Source organism: Diabrotica virgifera, chromosome 2 (assembly GCF_917563875.1).
Source record: "Diabrotica virgifera virgifera chromosome 2, PGI_DIABVI_V3a".
NCBI lineage: Eukaryota > Metazoa > Arthropoda > Insecta > Coleoptera > Chrysomelidae > Diabrotica > Diabrotica virgifera.
In genome coordinates, this window is record NC_065444.1 from 254,767,878 (window position 1) to 254,786,473 (window position 18,596).

Genomic DNA, 18,596 nt, shown 5'->3' on the forward strand with positions numbered 1-18,596 from the left:
GATCAAAATGTAAATTTGTATCTATTGGAATAAAGTATGGTGCGAGTGTATACCAGTGATACTCTATGCGGTAATCAAGGGCAACGGGTGATATTCACGGAAGAAGATTGGAAAGATTTACTATACTACCAAGGAGTAATTACAAATTATCTGTATACTGTGGAGATAGTGTGTCTATAGATAGAAAAAACTATAGTGTAGAATTTGAAAAGGTGCAGGAAGCTAAAGTAATAAAAATATCTCAAACTAACTCCTATATATATTTGGGGTACGAAAGCATTTGCAAATTATGGGAAGTGTTACCGCTATACAACATCATATTAACCATTTAAAACAAGAGTTTCGATGAATATTTGAAGAGTCTATATAACGATTACGAAACAACACAGGTAATTTTTATGAAAACGTGTTAAGAAGTGTCGACGCAAGCACCCACATTCGCTTTGAAGATTTAAGTAATATTTTGGAATAGTGTATGTGTATCCAGAAGTTCTGAAAGATGTCTACACAAACTGGGAAAAAAGTAACTTTTAATGAACATCTTAACAAAACACATGTTCTACGAGTTTGGAAATATGCACATCATCAAGCACGGCAAAGGTATTGGGAAATGTTTGTAATAGATACAATCAGGTTTAAAAAAAGAATGAAAAAACTTCAAAAATCATATCCCCGATTTTAAGTTTAAATCATAGAACGTATGTATACAATAACAGGTTTAAATAATATTAAAACATAAAAGTCTTTTATTTATAAAATTTATTAAATACAAAATGTTTAACATATCTAATAACCACATTTAAAAGTAAAAAGTAACACAAATAACTAAATACCAGGATAAACAAATGTTTGATAAATATTCTCTTCAACTTGAGTATACCTGAACAGCTATATAGTTGACGCCATTCCGTTTCATCGTTTAAGTAATTTGGGAAGGGTAACCGTAGTTTGTACACTGTACTGTTACTTGGTATGTAAGCAAATCTAAGTTCCACCCCATTAGCTTATAGAGCTCATGTTGACCCACTGTGAAGGCCAACTATCATTTTTTATACCATTTTTATCAAAACATATAGGATATCTTTCACAGCATAAGGTTGGTAAATATAAGTACTCCCTGCACAACGGTATGTAAAATGAAAGACCTGCTCCAGACATTATTTAAGCGTGAACTAAATCCGTTTAGTTACGTTCTCTATATTTATATAGCATTATTTTTACTAATCCAAGAGTTGAGACTTTATCCATACCTAACCATTAACATAAACTCGATTAGCTTTGCGTTGTAATATTTTTTTCTACAAGATATACATCCGAATATTTAACTTTTGAAGTTCTTCTGTGTAAAAAGCTCCCTTAATCTCCTCTTGTTTGGAATCCTCAAGTAGTAGGTGGTCGGTTGGTAAACTGTACTTTTTTAATCTTAAATATTTCAGTGGTCCAAGATGGTGTGTATGATTTAGCAAACGCGTGACGATATTACTTATTCGAACATAATCCCCTTCTCGAAATTTGGTTTACGTTTATCGACGGTTTTTAACCAGTTGTAAGCAGTTATATACTTTGCATTTTGATCATTAACTTTACTTGGAATTTCCCCCGTAGTTGAGTGTCTGGTATTATTATACTGTTCAACGATAGACGGTAGTATTTTAACCCATTTATAAGAACCTTGCAGACTAAACTGTTTCCACAACTTCGACTTAAGAGTCCGTATCACACGTTCAGCAATACTCGCTTTTAAATTAGAATATGTGCTGTAATGATTTATACCATAGGATGACATCAGGTGTTTAAATTGTGAATTATAAAATTCTGTTCATTATCTGTTTGTAAATGTTTAGGGATTTAGACATTTGAGATAAAATTTTTTCATACATTTGGTGACTTCAGCCCCTGTTTTTCTTTTAACTGGTGATGCCCAGACATATTTACTAAATGTATTTATAACGATAAGGATATAGTTATATCCATTGTTGTATTTAACAAATTGTGACATAATAGCTAAATCTGCCTGGCATAAATCATGCCAAACCTTTAATTATAACATGTCTTCGTTTAAAGTTTTTTCTTGCAGGTTTATGCAGTTCTTTAACGACTTGTTCTTTAAAATTAAACATTTTTTTCCACGCGGGACTGAAGGGTAATATGAACAAAAACGTTAGACTTGTATCAAGTTTAAACGAAAGTTTATCACCTTTTTTTATATGTAAACCAGGTAATTGACCGTATTTATACTGTGTAGAATTTATTAAAAGTAATCCATTAAAACTGTAATGCTGTATTGTTTCAATTATACCGTCCACAGTAAATATATATGACACCCCCCATTATCTAATACATAAAACTCTTGTTCAAACTTGTTTTTTTCTCCCCACTTAAAGCTATAATACATTTACTGTGGTAAGAAGTTGGATCCAAATAAAATATAACGGATTTGTAGAATTATCACAAGACTTTAAATCAGTTAGAAAGTGGCTCCCAAATTATTAATAGGCATTATTGAATTATACCCCCTCTCGCAAGTTCCTCAACTAATGGAAATGATTTCGTTACCGTGAGCGTTATTTCCTGAAGATTGTGATGCTGCAAGCAGTCCAAGTCTCTTTATGATTTCATTGTAATTGTCAAAGTATTTATACTCTGTCGGCTTCGTAGTTAACCGTTTCAATGTTAAAGCACCGCCTTTTTTACCGGTAAGTTTTTTAGTGCGTTGTCTAGTTGTTACACCAAGACCTGAAGGTAGAGAACTCAACCTTTGTCGGGGAGGTTGTGGTCTAGTTTCTAACACTGGTTGTATGATAAAATGATACTTATCTTTTATTTTAGACTCAATTCTTCTAATTGGTAATTCAGGGTTATTGTCTCTATGAAGAGCATTGGTCCTCCGTAAAATATCAACATATTCGTTAACATCTTCACGTTTAAAACTAACAGGGTTAGCCTTAAATAATAATTCATAGAGACCTGGAGTCCCTATATACTTAACATCGTTTATAATCATATCCGGTCCTTCAAACTCAATATTCGAATCACCAATTGAGAATTTTTCGTTTGCTAAATCGTGATACACTCCTAATGTATTATCAAATTCACCTTTTACATCTTCTATATTATTTTTAACGTACTGCCGAGGTAAAGGGTTAGTGAATACTTCATAATATTTCCTCATTACGTCAGGATTATTAATCATACTGTTAAACTCTAGTAGAGTTTCTTCATATAATCGATTGAAATCTTCACTACTATTTCCTACATGTTGTGATGTAAAGGTTGAATTTTCTGCACTATCTCCCCCATGACTTGTTTCGAATGTTTCTTCGATCGCGTTAGGCTGGACAATAGAGAGTTCCCCAAAGTTAGTATGTGTGTTAGATGAAGTAGAACCTTTATTTGGTGATGAAGTAGATTCTTTAATTGGTGATGAAGCTGAAAGTTGGTAATATTTTTTAAGATTCGGCGCGCTTAATCGACGAGAATTAGATACAGAAGATTCAAATTTAGGGTTGACAGGTTCTTGTTTTATATTACTTGTAGGTTCTAATTTTAATAACAACTCCTTGAGTGGTTTTGTTATGGGTTGATAATTTTTTTCTAGCTGACTTTGAGACTTGGTAATATCACTTTTTAAACTACGGTATTTACGTTTTAATGCCTGGCGGGTTTTTAACAGCTGTTTAACAATTCGAGTATCCATTTTTACTAACACTAACTAGGCACACTTCTTCCTTTATATATGTACGAAAGTATCAAACCCTTTGCGATATTTTCCTGAAGATAACAAACAATCCTTATCAATCACTACAAACCCATAGTTATCTTTCCAACAAAAAGAACTAAAATCTTTAAATTTTGAAAACTCATATCAATATTAACATGGTCATCATATATGTGTTTTAAATTCGTCATATCTTGTTGGAAAATCACTAAAAGATTGGCATTATCTCGCACCAACTGTTTCGGTATAGAGCTATAAGTTTGTGATAAGTAAAAACAATCGGTAAGTTTATGTCTACCAAAACAAAAATAACTTTGAATAAGTTTTTGATCGCAAGAAGCTACATCATCAAAGATTATTATTGAATAGTTTTTAATGTCTTCTGGAGTAGGTATGTTTGTGGAATCACTATATTCTTCATACCCAATTTCAGATATCGGTTTAATTAGATTACGTAGGTATACGTATTTTGGTTGATGAAGTGATTTGGAATAAACATAAATGTTTTGAAATCTTAAACCATTAGGATGAACAATCAACGATAATAATGTATTCGTCTTACCACACCCACTCGGCCCTATAATAAGACAGCGTTTTGAATCACCACCAAATAAACCACCATGTTTTTTTATTTTATTATCCTGTACAACTACATCGTGGTTTGTAATAGGGAGAGATAGTTGTTGTTTTTCGATCTTCATTATATCTACGAATGATGTGGGTATATATAGGGTGTCAGATTATATATAAAAGGAAGTATAATGAGGCAAAAAAGGATTAGTAGAGATCCAGCAGTAAAACGAAGAGGTCGCGGATTATTAAATTCTATCATTAATAAGCTACCAGTCGAGGTACACATCCCAGGTTATTCGTATTGTGGACCGGGGACTAAGCTAGAGAAGAGACTTACACGCGGTGATTCAGGAATAAATTTATTAGACGAAGCCTGCAAAGAACACGACATTACATATTCCCAACATAAAGAACTTCGTAAAAGACACGAAGCTGATAAATTACTAGAAAACAAAGCTTGGGATCGGGTGAAATCCAAAGACGCTACATTTGGTGAAAAAACAGCAGCTTGGTTAGTTACAACGGCGATGAAGGGTAAACGCAAATTAGGTATGGGTTTACGTAAAAGATTTAGACGCAGGTTAAATAAAAAAGGTGGTTCCTTAAAAAGAAAAAAAATTAATTTAAAAAAACGTATTATTAAAACACCTAAAAAAGGAGGTTTTTTACCTTTATTATTACCATTACTCGGGGCTTTAGGGGCTGTTGGGGGTGGGACAGCTTCGATTATGAAGGCCATTAACGACGCAAAAACCAACCGTGAACAAATTGTTGAACAAAAACGGCATAATCTGGCTATGGAAAAAGGAGGTAAAGGGTTATACTTAAAACCTGCTAAAGGGTATGGGATGTATCTAAAACCGTATTCAAAAAACTAATATTCCCCCATCATCCGTTAACAGATGTCGATGTAAGAAAATATGTGAAATTATTAAAAATCCCTCATTTTAGAGGTGTTTTCATGAGAGATACGTTACCAAATAAAATTCGAACAAATGAAAGCGGTATTATAAATATGGATTCAAATAGTGGAAAAGGTACGCACTGGACAGCTTATACAAAGGAAGACAATAACATTATATACTTTGATTCTTACGGTGATTTGCCACCACCACGCAATGTAATCAAATACTTTAAAACTGGTGGTTCTGTGAACATAAATTATAATTATGAAAGGTTGCAACATAATTCATACAATTGCGGTCAATACGCATTACAATTTCTATATAACCACTATAAGTAGGTCCTGTGGATCAGTATAAACAATACAAGCCTCTAGCAAATATGTCGTACAACTTTACCCTGACCGGGAAGTCTTCCACCTTAAGTTATAATTTTAATCCACCCATCTACTTGGATGAAAGTCTTGATTATGAAGTTGGTTTAACAAACTTTTATTCTTTTAATTCCATACCCAACATTGACGAATCTAATAATGTATTTCTCTTTGGTCGCCGTAATTTCACTTATACAGCTAATATCCCCTTAGGCTCATATGAATTAGAAGATATAATTCAGCTTTTAAGGAAGTTGATGAAAGAACGAGATAAAACTGCTTATATTAATATCACCCCAGATAAAAACACATCTAAAGTATCTATTGAAAGTAATTGTGCACTATATTTCACTACTGAAAACTCTATAGGTAAAATTTTTGGATTCAAGAAAAGAGAACTGGAAGCAAATAAAACACATGTTTCTGATGAACCAGTAAATATTTCAGTGACAAACGCAATCTGTGTGGACTGCAATATCGCTTCAGGCTCGTATTTAAATGGGAACCCAGTTCATATAATCCACCAGTTTTTCCCTACCGTACCGAGCGGGTATAAAATAGTTGAGTCACCTCAAAATATTTTATATTACCCCATCAGCGTTAAGACGATCAACAACATTAGTATAAAAATTGTTGATCAAAACGGTAAATTACTTAATTTTCGACAAGAAGAGATTACTTTAAATTTACATTTACGACAGCGATTATAATGGTTTTAAACTTTTCTTACCAACAACCACATTACATAAAAAACTATAAAAGAGACAACCGAAAGCAAAAATCTAACAGTTTCAAAAAAACAGTTGCAATATTAACACCATCTAATCGATTATTATTAAAAAAGCTTGGCTTCAAAGTTTTAGTGTGATGGAGGTGTTACATGTAACTGGGCAACCTTATAATGACACGACTATACAAGAATACCAATTTCACGCCTATTCACCATATATTCCCGGAAAATTGAACTATAACGATGAAATACGAATTCCCATTCAAGATCTAGACGCGTACACGTTACCTTCAACATCATATCTCGACATAGAGGGGAAGCTACTCACACATGATGATAAGGAGCCAACAAAACTAAAATTTATAAATAACGCTATTTCCTTTTTATTTCGCGAGCTTCGGTATGAATTAAATGGAGTTATTATAGATTCTGTTCGAGAGGTTGGACTGGTATCAACGATTAAAAACTATCTAAGTCTCAACGAAAACGAAAGTATTCTATTCCAAAATGCTGGATGGTTTCCAAAATCAGAAAATGAAAAAATAATAGTGGACGCTCATGGTAACTTTAACGTTTGCATACCATTACGATTATTATCAGGTTTTTTTGAAGACTTCAGACGAATTATAATGAATTGTAAGCAGGAGCTCATTTTAATACGATCAAACGATGATGTCGATGCAATTGTGAGTATTGACGAAACCGAACGCCCCAAAGTCGAAATTACAAAATTACAGTGGAATGTAGCCCATGTTAGCCCAAGCATGCGTGAACAACTACGATTAAATAGTATAGCTCATAAAAATATTGAGCTACCAATTAAATTTCGTTCGTGGCAAATGATTGAATACCCATCATTAAATAATGCGACACGGCATACGTGGGCGGTAAAAACCAGTACTAACATTGAAACACCGAGACATATCATTATCGCATTTCAGAAAGGGAGAAAATCAAAGATTACTAAAGATATGAGCAAATTTGATCATAACGACCTTAAAAATATAAAGGTATTTTTGAATTCTGAACGATTTCCTTATAATGATTTACAAATAGATTTTGACACTAACAAATTCGCTCAAATTTATGAGATGTTTGGAAGTTTTCAGACAAGTTATTATAATTTAAACTTAAACCAACCGATATTTAACCCGCAAGATTTTAAAACTAAGACACCACTAATACATATAGATTGCTCTAGACAGAAAGAAGTGATCCAAAATGGGTCCGTCGTTCTCCGTATCGAATTTGAAACAAATACACCTTCAACAACTGATGTATCTGCTTATTGTTTAATTTTACATGAGAAGGAATTTACATACAATCCACTAACAAAAATAGTAAAGCAGTATTAATAAACAGATGTTGTAATTGTATATTATTTGATAGTATCAATTATAAATGTTAGTTTACGATGTATCGCTCACATGAAAACACGTTAAATAACTTTATAGATCATTTAAAAGAACTTAAAAATCAAATTCAGCAGTACGAAGCCCTAAAACAGGTTATTCGAAAACTTAAACAATTGAAAATATGAAACTTGTTATTGACATTCAAGGTTTTAAAATCGAGAATAATAAGTTTATTTGTAAAGAATTAGCGTGTTATTCAGGAGATAAAGTTATAGTATATATTTTTAAGCCTCCTTTCCCATTACGAATGTTACCTCCCAATTTAATTCAGCAGGTGACATGGTTAAGTAAACACCATCACTGCATTTCTTGGAATGAAGGTTATACCCCATTGTACGAGTTTAAAAAAATTATAAGGGAAATAACAGAGAAAGCTGAAATAGTCTATGTAAAAGGATTGGAAAAAGCGAATTACATAAGAAAATACTCTACTACACCTGTAGTCGAAGTAGGTGAATTTCCACCACTACCAGTATCGGAAGCAAAATGTTTTTACCACTCTGAAAAAAAATGTATATGTGCTCTTTCAAATGTATTTTTTATATATGATAATTTTGTAATGGAGTAAATTTTAATAAAAAAATTATATTTTATACTTTTTTATTTTTAAACTCAAACTACAATAATAAATTCTATCTATAGTTCACTTGTACCTACAGGATCCAGCCAAGCAACCTTCACACTCGTAGGAATGTTGACACCATGTACGCATGAATCATGGGATCCTTGGTGGTGTCAGGTGTTCCATGAGCTTAACAGTTCACAGGATTTTACCAAAACAACCTTCACATCTGCAAGGATGTTGATACCGCGCACCCTTCAATCGTTTTAGAATCCTTGGTGGTAGCAGGTCTTCTATAGGCTTAAGACGCTCCAATTGTTGGTATTGAACAAGTTTTGGGAAAAGGTCATCAAAAGTTGAAGTCTTTTTTTGGAATTGTTCCACCCAAAACCAAACTTCGGAAAGTTCAAAAATTCTTTGCAAAGCTGTGTCTAATAGATAACGCATTGTCGGGTATCTGTTAACGTACACACGCAACTTTATGCTTAGACACACATCATCAAACATGTTGTGTTGTCCGAGTTCACAAAGTACCTCTACCCAACAGTTTACACAAATTTTATTTAATTTTTTTTGTTGGTGTAATATCCAATAGATGTTAGGTTATGTATCGATGTTTCACTGGTAACTAATTTATTCACTTTATCCATAATAAGTTCAACACTTTCTTGATGCATGGTTATAGTTATTTTTACTCATAAACTGATTTTATGATTACATCAATATAGTTATATACCATCAACCCCCCACTCCATCGCATCAAAACAGGTTTTAAAACTTGTATCGCTAACTACAAATTTTAGAGGTGAACCAGTTTTTTAGCAAAGTTAGAGGTTAACCAACTTTCTTTGTTCCCAATGTAAATTTAAATCTAATAAGTAGTACAAAAATATTTTATAATTTATTACAAATTGTATATAAAACAGTTAGAATTACAATTACAGTTAAAAAACAATCATAAATTTTAAAGTTTTCAAGTTTCGGTTTTGATTTAATTAACATATTCGGTTTATCGTCAGGTTCAAATGTTTTCGATTTCAGTAGTCTTGCAAACAGACATGTTGAATACTTTATGTGTTCATCAATAGGTATATCGTATGATTCCCATTTGTGTATTTCGATTTTACAGTGGAAACAGCAAACTACATCAGCAACCCCTGTATGGTAAAACCCAGCTTTGCTTAACAACACGGGGTCGACTAGTCCTCTCCAATATTGAAATGATAGTAAACGATTCTCAAACGAACACATACTACCAAAGTTACCATCGTCAAGACACATGTTTGACTAAAAAAGTTATACGGGAATATAATTTATATAATATAAAATTAGAATGGAGGGGGGTATAAGCCCATATATTTTTAAACTCACCACATTAATAACACTAATTACGCTATAAAACAGAAAAAAATAATAACATTAATAAAGAGTAAAAACCAACAATAAAATATAAAACCTTGACAGCTTATTTATTCTTTTATTATCTAACTATCCGTAACCGGATATTCACCTTTCTTTGCCGTCTACCAACCTCCCGTATTACCAAAAAAGTAAAAAACCAACAATAAGAGATAAAACCAATAAAACTTTGACCGCTTTTTTAACTTTTTGTTACCTAACTACCCGTGACCGGATATTCACCTTTCTTCACCATCTACCTACCCACCTCCCACCCTCATTGTTTGATCTGGTAGTGGAGAGTGGTACCTGCCACAGAAATCGAAAATAGTCGCACTCAAGAGTTTGAGAGGTATAGTGATCTGTCCGTGACCGGATAATCATTTTTTGTCCACCTACCCAACTTCCACCCTTATTAGTCTGGTGGTGGAGGTGCTACCTGTGATAGGAATCGAAAATAGTCGCACAGAAGAGTACGAGAGGTGTACTGATTACGGGAATCTATTCTCCATCAAACATGTTAGTAAATGTTAATAGTGACGTATGTGATTCTAGCACGGACTGGGTGGTAAATAGCGACACTATTGATCCCGGCCCATGCGATTCTACAACAAACCTGCTGCGATCTGCATGGAGTCTCTCAACAATCCCGGAGGACTCTTCTTCAGAGGATGACGGGGTGGAGGATGAAATAGATGAAGAAAATAACGTTGATGATAATATGGTTATAGAAAACGGACGTGTGTGTGAGATAGAAGAAATCTGTTGGCAACCTATGATTGTACCACCCGATCTTGTCGATGTAATCATAGAACTTTAAGTTATAATAATTTGTAACATGTTAAATTATAATTTACTTTGTATACTTATATACCATCCGAAAATGTAATTGATAATAAATTATTTACAAACTTATTTCCACCCTTTCGTTACAACCTGCAAACTACAATTTTTACCGTTTTTTCATTTAAAACTAGATTAAATAGAACTTTAAATAAATGTTTAAATTAAATTTTATACTACAACCTGCTAAGTTATATTTTACTACCCAAACATAAAATTAATACTAAACTGTTTGATAATAAAAACTTATTTTTTACTCTTTAAGTTAAAAGCGGTTAAGATGGATACCAAATTAAAATTTATTACTTTTTATTTAAAACTACTTTTAAAGCGATCGAATTATGGTGTAAATGATGATATAAGCCTTACTAAGATGGAGAGAAGAAATTTTATAAAAATTAGACTGACCGAACTATAGAACTTGGTTCACAAAAAGTTTATTCAAAATGGTAATAAAGTTATGCTAGAATAATTATGAACTTGATAGGTATAAAAGCTTAATTTAAAATAATATTTTAACTTTTTTTAAAGTAAATTTGTTTATTACCCCCTTCGACATAAATATTATTTTATAAAAATTAAATACTTCTCAAGTTTAAAGTAAGAAAAACCAATGAAATTGTTAAATACGTTTTTATTAAAAATAAACAAATAAACATAAATATAAAATTTAATATATATACACTTAAAAAATAATTAATACTAACTAAAAATAAACATAAATACAAATATTGATCCAATATATACACTTTTAAAATCATTAATACTAACTATACAGGGTTGCAGGGACCACCTACGGGGTAGAATCTGTAACAAAGAAATAGCAACATTATAGAAAACAGCAATTACAGAAAACAACAACATTTTAGCAAATTAAAATTCCGTAATAGAAAATTTGTAAAAATTCGTAAAACTGTTTTGTTATGCTCGTAAAAAGGAAAAGTTAGATTACGTAAAAAATTGTATTAATATATGAATAACGTTAATAGAAAAACGAATTAAAAATCCGTAATAGAGGATTTGTAAAAATTCGTAAAACTGTTTTGTTATGCTCGTAAAAAGGAAAAGTTAGATTACGTAAAAAATTGTATTAATATATGAATAGCGCTAATAGAAGAACAAATTAAAAATCCGTAATAGAGGATTTGTAAAAATTCGTGAAAAACTGTTTTATTATACATAAAAGTAAAAGTTAGATTAGGTCAAAAATTGTATAAAAAACTCACACAACATATACCGCTTTATGCACCTTCATCCCGCATCCCGCATCTCAGGACATCACCAGCGACATTTTTGTTGAATAAGTCTGTAACAAACGAAAAACGTAATCAGTATTGCAATTGTTAATATTAGCATTGCTCTAAATTTTGTTAGTATAGTCGGTTCGCTAAATTCAGGCACAATTAGATAGTGATTTTAGTAAGTAATTTTGTCAATTTGTTAAAATTTGTGAAAAAATAATTACTAAATAGTTAATAATTACTATAGCAAGATGTAGAACAAATTAGAATATTATAATGGTGTACAAAAATTAATGATCACGCTTAATAAAGAATAAATTAAAATTTCGTAATAGAAAATAAATTTAATTTTCGTTTGTAAAAATTCATGGAAAACATTATCACTATTGTGATTGTCATTATTAGCATTGCTGTGCATTTTATTAGTAAAATTGTTGCAACATGTTATAATTAAAAATTCTTACCTCGAGAATCTGACCTCACAGCATTGGCCAGGGAAGCTTTTATATTAATGAGATCCTGTGAAAGCCGGATATTCTCCTCGTGAAAAGCCTCGGAAATTTTTTCACCATATGAAAAAATGTTTTGGATGGCTTTTTTAAGGAGTTCACTTTCCTTTAAATTCTCATTTAACCTTTCCTGAATGCGGTCTTGATGACGTTCAAGAGCCGACACAAGTCCTCCCTTAAAATCCTCACATAATGCTTGGTGGTAAGCTTCTGCGCGGTTGGGGATTTGGAGAACTCTCGTCACTACATTAGTGAGTGACGGCTCTGTTCTCGATATAAGCTCTTTTTCCCAGACTTGGGTCTCAGTCATAGGTTTCATGGGTATTTCCTCTTCAGCTTGGGGTTGAGTTATATGTGTCTGTGTTAACCCCTCTTCAGGTGATGATCCCAATTCGGAGATATTTAATATATCTCCGATAGAGGCGTAACCCTCGATAGAGGGTTTGTTGCAGGTTTGAAGTGAAGGGTGATCAGATGTCCCGTCTTCAGAGTCGGAAATATCTTCAAAAGATGTAGAGTGGTGTTTTGATGTTTGCACGCTTGGAGAAGCGTGCACCTCCGCCGCTACTTTGAAAGTTTGCGCCGCCACCGCTGTATTTTTTTTAATTTTTAGAATTAAGCGTCCCATCTCGCTGCGTGGCTGATTTAGGGGGAGTGTTTCGCTCCCCACATAAATGACGCTTTCCTCTGACGGCGCTCTCTTTCTGCTATCCCTCACTCCCGATACCGATGGAGGGACGAACGACGAATCAACACTAAATACATCCCGTCTTTTTTTCGACGGCGGCACCTCCGACTCTTCACACAGAACACGCTTTCCGACACTTACACATTGCGTGTGACATTTAAGAGTTTCGAAATTTAAAATATTATCTAAATCCATTTCACCGGCGGATGGAAAACAAGACTGGAATAATCGAGCGAACATCTCAAACTGCAATTTATAAGTGAACTCAACCAAACAAAGTGGTAGGGTAGATCCAGTTCTAAATCGACCCGACGCAATACCAGTTCTGAAACCAGTTCTCAAACAAAGAAAGGTGGATAACCGGTCAAGGCTTTGGTTTACCTGACACTGGTAGAGGTTTTTTGTTTTTTTTGTCTTAAATTTTTTTTTTTTTTTTTTTTTTTTTTCTTCTCAATTTTTTTCATTTTTTTTTTTTTTTTTTTTTTTCTTCTCAATTTTTTTTTTTTTTTTTTTTTTTTTTTTTTTTTTTTTTTTTTTTTTTTTTTTTTTTTTTTTTTCATTTTTTATATTTTTTTATTTTTGAGGTTTTTTTATTTTTGATCCTACCACCACCTTCCAACCACTCTAATGAAAGATCTTGACGGTTGGAGTACAAAACTATCGTTATTTTTTAGAAAAAATCACGCATAGTGAGATAAAGCGGTAAAAATTGTTTTTTTTATCCTACTTACACATTTCAACCACTCTAATGAAAGGTCTTGACGTCTAGAGTGTAAAGCTATCATTATTTTTAGAAAAAAAATCAAGCATAGCTCGATAAAGCGGTAAAACCTGTTTTTTCATCTTACTACCACATTCCAACCACACTAATGAAAGGTCTTGACGTCTAGAATGTGAAGCTATCATTAATTTTTAGAAAAAAATCATACATATCGCGATAAAGCGGTAAAAACGGTTTCATCCTACCTCATAGTCAGTATATACTAATCAGTATATAAATACTAATCTGTTATTACTTGAAAATAACGAGGATATCCAGTTTAAAACTGGTATCCAACTGGTATTTCCAAAACTGGTATCACCAGTTTAAAACTGGTATTTCCAGTTCAAAACCGGTATTCGAAAACCGGTTTATATTTATACATCACACTTCTTTCGTTGTTGTTTATTTTTGTGTCATACGTTCACCAAGCTTCAGTCAAGAATCATGCAGTGCGACTCCTGTTTAAAAGTTTTATCCAGCAGAAGCAGTGTAACTCGACATAAACGGGAAAGTTGTCCACAACGGTTTAATAATAAAGTGAAAACGGTGAAACTTTCAGGTGTTGATACATCAGCTAATATAAACTATTCGGCTACTGCAGAAGCAACTTCCCGTCCTACCGCAGAAGCATCTAATACCCGTTCAGTTAAGACTAGATCCAATATTATAGAATGTCAAGATTGTTATAAAAAAATTTGTGGAAGAGGGCTAACAGGACATTTACGTAGTAATTCACACAAAAGTGTTATTAATTATCTAGACAGTGGGGTTGAGAAACTATCAAGTTCGTTTAAAAATCGTATTAGTAGTTACCGTCTTACTAGCAGCAAACATCACACCGACCACTTGGAATTTTTTAATGAAATTGAGGGAAATGTTTTGAGTCTTCTACATAACTATTTACACGAATTTAAAGTGATAAAAGTTAATGTCGAACTTTACTCTATGTATACAATACCTGAAAAAGATACTTATGATTTAAAATCATTTAATACTCAAAATCAAATTATTACTATTTCTACTAATCTGAAACAAGCATATCAAGATTTTATTAGTGAAATATTACCCAAGGTTTCGGAAATACAAGAAAAGGATTCTGGATGGAGTCTTTTACAAATCCAATCATTAGAAGTTAATATCAATAAGTACAACCCTCTACGATCTTCTTCATATATCAGGTTGCCACGACAAATCGAGGTAAAAAAAGCGGTCATTAATATAATGAATAAAGATGAAGCATGTTTTGGTTGGGCGGTAAACGCATCCATTTTTAACCCGACAGGTAAATCCAATCTTACTACTTCTTATCCGCATTATACTAGTCTCTTACAGTTCCATAATATAGAATTCCCTATGAAATTGTCAGATATACCAAAATTTGAATTACTAAATAATATTTCAATTAACGTTTTTGGGGTCAGTGAATGTTTTAAAAATAATGTTACACAATTGGAAATCGTTGGACCACTGTATCATACAAAATCTAAAAAATCTACACATGTTAATTTATTACTTATTTTTGATGATAACGGGAATAGTCATTATTGTTATATTAAAAATTTATCACGGTTAATATCAAGTCAAAAATCACATCATAATGGTCAGACTTTTTTATGTAATGGTTGTTTACAATTTTTCTCATCCTTGGAACGTCTTCACAAACATGAAGACAATGATTGTAACTTTGTATATACTAAGCTTCCAACTACAGACATGATTCTCAATAAATTTGGGCGTCTACAAAAAGAAAATATCTTACAGTTTTCCAACTTTCATAAACAAATGCAAGTTCCGTTTGTTATATACGCTGATTTTGAAAGTATACTACAACCGATACAACATGCGACACCTTCTGATAATTCCTCATTCACTGTTAAAACCTACCAGCACACACCATATTCATTCGGTTTTTATATTAAATGTTATTTTGATGATAGCTTATCACAACTTATTATTTACCGTGGTGATAATGTGGCTGAAACATTTATTCAAAAACTAGAAAAAGAAGTTTACACTATTTATCATAAATACCTTAAACATATTAAACCCATGAAAAAACTCACAACGGCAGAGGAATTACAATTTTTTGAAAGCAAGTGTTGTCACATTTGTGATAAACCATTCGATATTAACGAAATGAAGGTTAGAGATCATTCGCATTTAACGGGGTTGTTTTCGGGAGCAGCTCATAACGCTTGTAATTTAAATTACAAATTACCAAAATTTATTCCTGTTTTTATGCATAATTTAACCAATTACGATGCACATCTTTTTATAACAAAATTAGCTCAAAATAATGAAAAAATTGATGTTATTGCACAAACTAAAGAAAAATATATATCATTTACCAAATTACTTTTAGTTGATCGCGGTCTAGAGCAAAATACATATTTAAAATTAAGGTTTGTAGATTCTTTCAGATTTTTACCTCATTCACTAGATAATTTAAGTAAAACTCTCAACGGTGATCAATGTCTAGAGTTACGAAAATATTGTCGGTCAAATGAAGAGTTCGGATTGTTACGGCAGAAAGGTGTTTTCCCTTATTCATACTTGGATAACTTTTCAAAACTTAGTGAGGTATCTTTACCTGCACAAGAACAATTCTTCGATGTTTTAAAAGGTGAAGGTATTTCCGATGAAAAATATTTACGAGCTAAACAAGTTTGGGAAGTTTTTGATTGTAAAAATTTAGGAGAGTACTCTGATGTTTATTTAAAATCGGATGTTTTATTATTAGCTGATGTTTTTGAAAATTTTCGGCGTAATTGTTTATTTAATTATAAATTAGATCCTGCTCAATATTTAACAGCTCCATCACTTAGCTGGGATGCCATGTTGCGTAAAACTAATATTCAGCTTGAATTATTAACAGATATTGATATGCTTCATTTTTTTAAAAAGGGTATACGTGGAGGTATAAGTCAATGTAGCACTAGATTTGCTACTGCAAATAATCAGTATTGTGAAAATTATGATTGTTCTAAACCTACTTCCTATATTCTTTATTTAGACGCAACAAATCTTTATGGTTACGCTATGAGTCAATATCTTCCACATGGCGATTTTCGGTGGTTAGATGGTGTAGAAATCACTAATTTTGATTGTTTATCAATCGATGATGAATCTCCGAAGGGGTATGTTTTAGAAGTTGATTTAACATATCCTGAAACATTGCATGATCATCACAACGACTTACCGTTTTGCCCTGAAAATATAATACCTCCTAATGGTAAAGATCCCAAACTTGTATTAACGTTGTTACCGAAACATAAATATATTATCCATTATAGAAATCTAAAACAATGTGTTGAACAAGGGTTAAAGGTAGCTAAAATTTATCGAATTCTAGAATTTTCTCAATCACCGTGGTTAAAACCTTATATTGAATTGAATACGAATTTACGCAATTCCTCAGATAATGAATTTGATAAAAGCACATATAAGAATTACACCAACTCTATTTATGGGAAAACTATGGAAAACGTTGATAAAAGGGTTGATATTAAACTATTATCCCACTGGGAAAACTTACCCGGTAGTATCGGTGCTGAAGGATTTATTAGTATGCCGAATTTCCACTCAGTTTCAATATTTTCTGACAATTTAGTCGCAATTCAAATGAATATTTTAAAAATTGTTTACGACAAACCCGTATATGTCGGTTTTTCGATTTTAGAAATATCCAAAATTCGTATGTATGATTTCTTTTACAACTATATTAAAGCTAAATATATGGGTGATGCAACCCTTTTGTATACCGACACTGATTCTTTAATTTTACATATTCAAACAGAAAACGTGTACCGCGATATTAAAGAAAATCTTGATTTATTTGATACATCTAATTACCCAGTAGATAATATTTTTAATATACCCAAAACACCATCAGTAGTTGGTAAATTAAAGGATGAGTTTAAAGGTCAACCAATTACAAATTTTTGTGGTACTGGTGCCAAAGCTTATTGTGTGACATTGAGTAACAATAAACATTTTAAAAAAGCAAAAGGGATTTCCAAAAACGTTATAAATAAATCTTTAACATTTACGGATTACAAACAAGTGGTTGATAATGCTAATGCAAAGATTTATCGTAAAATGTATACATTTAAGTCACATTTACATGAAATGTATACCGAGTTAAAAAATAAGGTTGCTTTAACTTCCCACGATGATAAGAGGTATGTTATACCTGGGGCTATTAATACATTAGCGTGGGGTCATTACAAAATAGATGCCTTTATACCTGACCAACAACAAAACAATCTCGATTATTTAATCCAACAAGCTAAACTACTTCTACCAGAACAAGAAAATAATGATGGGCGCGAATTTTATGTAGATAGTTTTGAAATGGATTTATTATGAAATCGTAGTGGGGGACTAACCATCTGTTGGTGGGGGGTTTTAGTTTATAACGTGTTGTAGAGAAAACTTATACAGTTGTTCTTCAGCTTCACTGCTAGTAACTTGTATTTACAATGTGGATGTGTTACGTTACCGACATAGAAGTTACGGATTTAAAGAGTGGTGTCGAAAGTTTACACCAACTTTTCTCCAATTTGGAATTTGATGCTTCTCATGAAGCCATTTATGGTGCAGTGCGTCCATCCCCATATTCTTCAGAATATTGTACAGAATTAGCTAGAAAATATGAAAAAGGTGTTGAAATTTGTGACTTATATCTTAAAAACCAAATCTGTTTATATGGATTTGTATCGTTACTAAAAGTTGTAGAATTGGATGGTTATTTAATTCGAATAAAAAAATTTCTCCCATCTGCTTTATATGGGGAAGAAGGAAATAACGAAGGTGATACTTGTAGTAATGAGGGCATTGATGTAGACATTCATGATTCTGAAGATGGTTCAAGTAAATCA

The 18,596-nt window shown here is 32.2% G+C and overlaps 2 protein-coding genes across 4 annotated transcripts in view; one reads left to right on the forward strand and one right to left on the reverse strand.

Moving 5' to 3' along the window:
• The window catches only part of LOC126880557 (uncharacterized), a 15,288-nt gene extending 1,929 nt beyond the window's left edge, over positions 1-13,359 (reverse strand). Inside the window, exons 1-3 of one of the 3 annotated variants that reach the window (XM_050644490.1) lie at positions 12,221-13,359; positions 11,742-11,821; positions 11,163-11,322 (exon numbers count right to left, since the gene is read on the reverse strand). In XM_050644490.1, coding sequence (XP_050500447.1) covers positions 11,757-11,821; positions 12,221-13,193 — 1,038 coding nt within the window. In that variant the 5' untranslated portion in view covers positions 13,194-13,359 and the 3' untranslated portion in view covers positions 11,163-11,322; positions 11,742-11,756. Of the gene's footprint in view, positions 1-11,162; positions 11,323-11,741; positions 11,822-12,220 lie in introns of those variants that run through there. The other 2 variants (XM_050644491.1, XM_050644489.1) reach the window with 2 other exon arrangements.
• An 801-nt stretch (positions 13,360-14,160) lies between these two features.
• On the forward strand, positions 14,161-18,084 carry LOC126880964 (uncharacterized). The gene has a single exon (XM_050645046.1). The coding sequence runs from the start codon at positions 14,161-14,163 to the stop codon at positions 18,082-18,084; it is 3,924 nt and encodes a 1,307-aa protein (XP_050501003.1).
• The last annotated feature ends 512 nt before the right edge of the window (positions 18,085-18,596 follow it).

Coding starts and splice junctions, on each gene's coding strand:
- LOC126880964 (XM_050645046.1), top strand. CDS start 14,161: ATGCAGTGCGACTCCTGTTTAAAAGTTTTATCCAGCAGAAGCAGTGTA.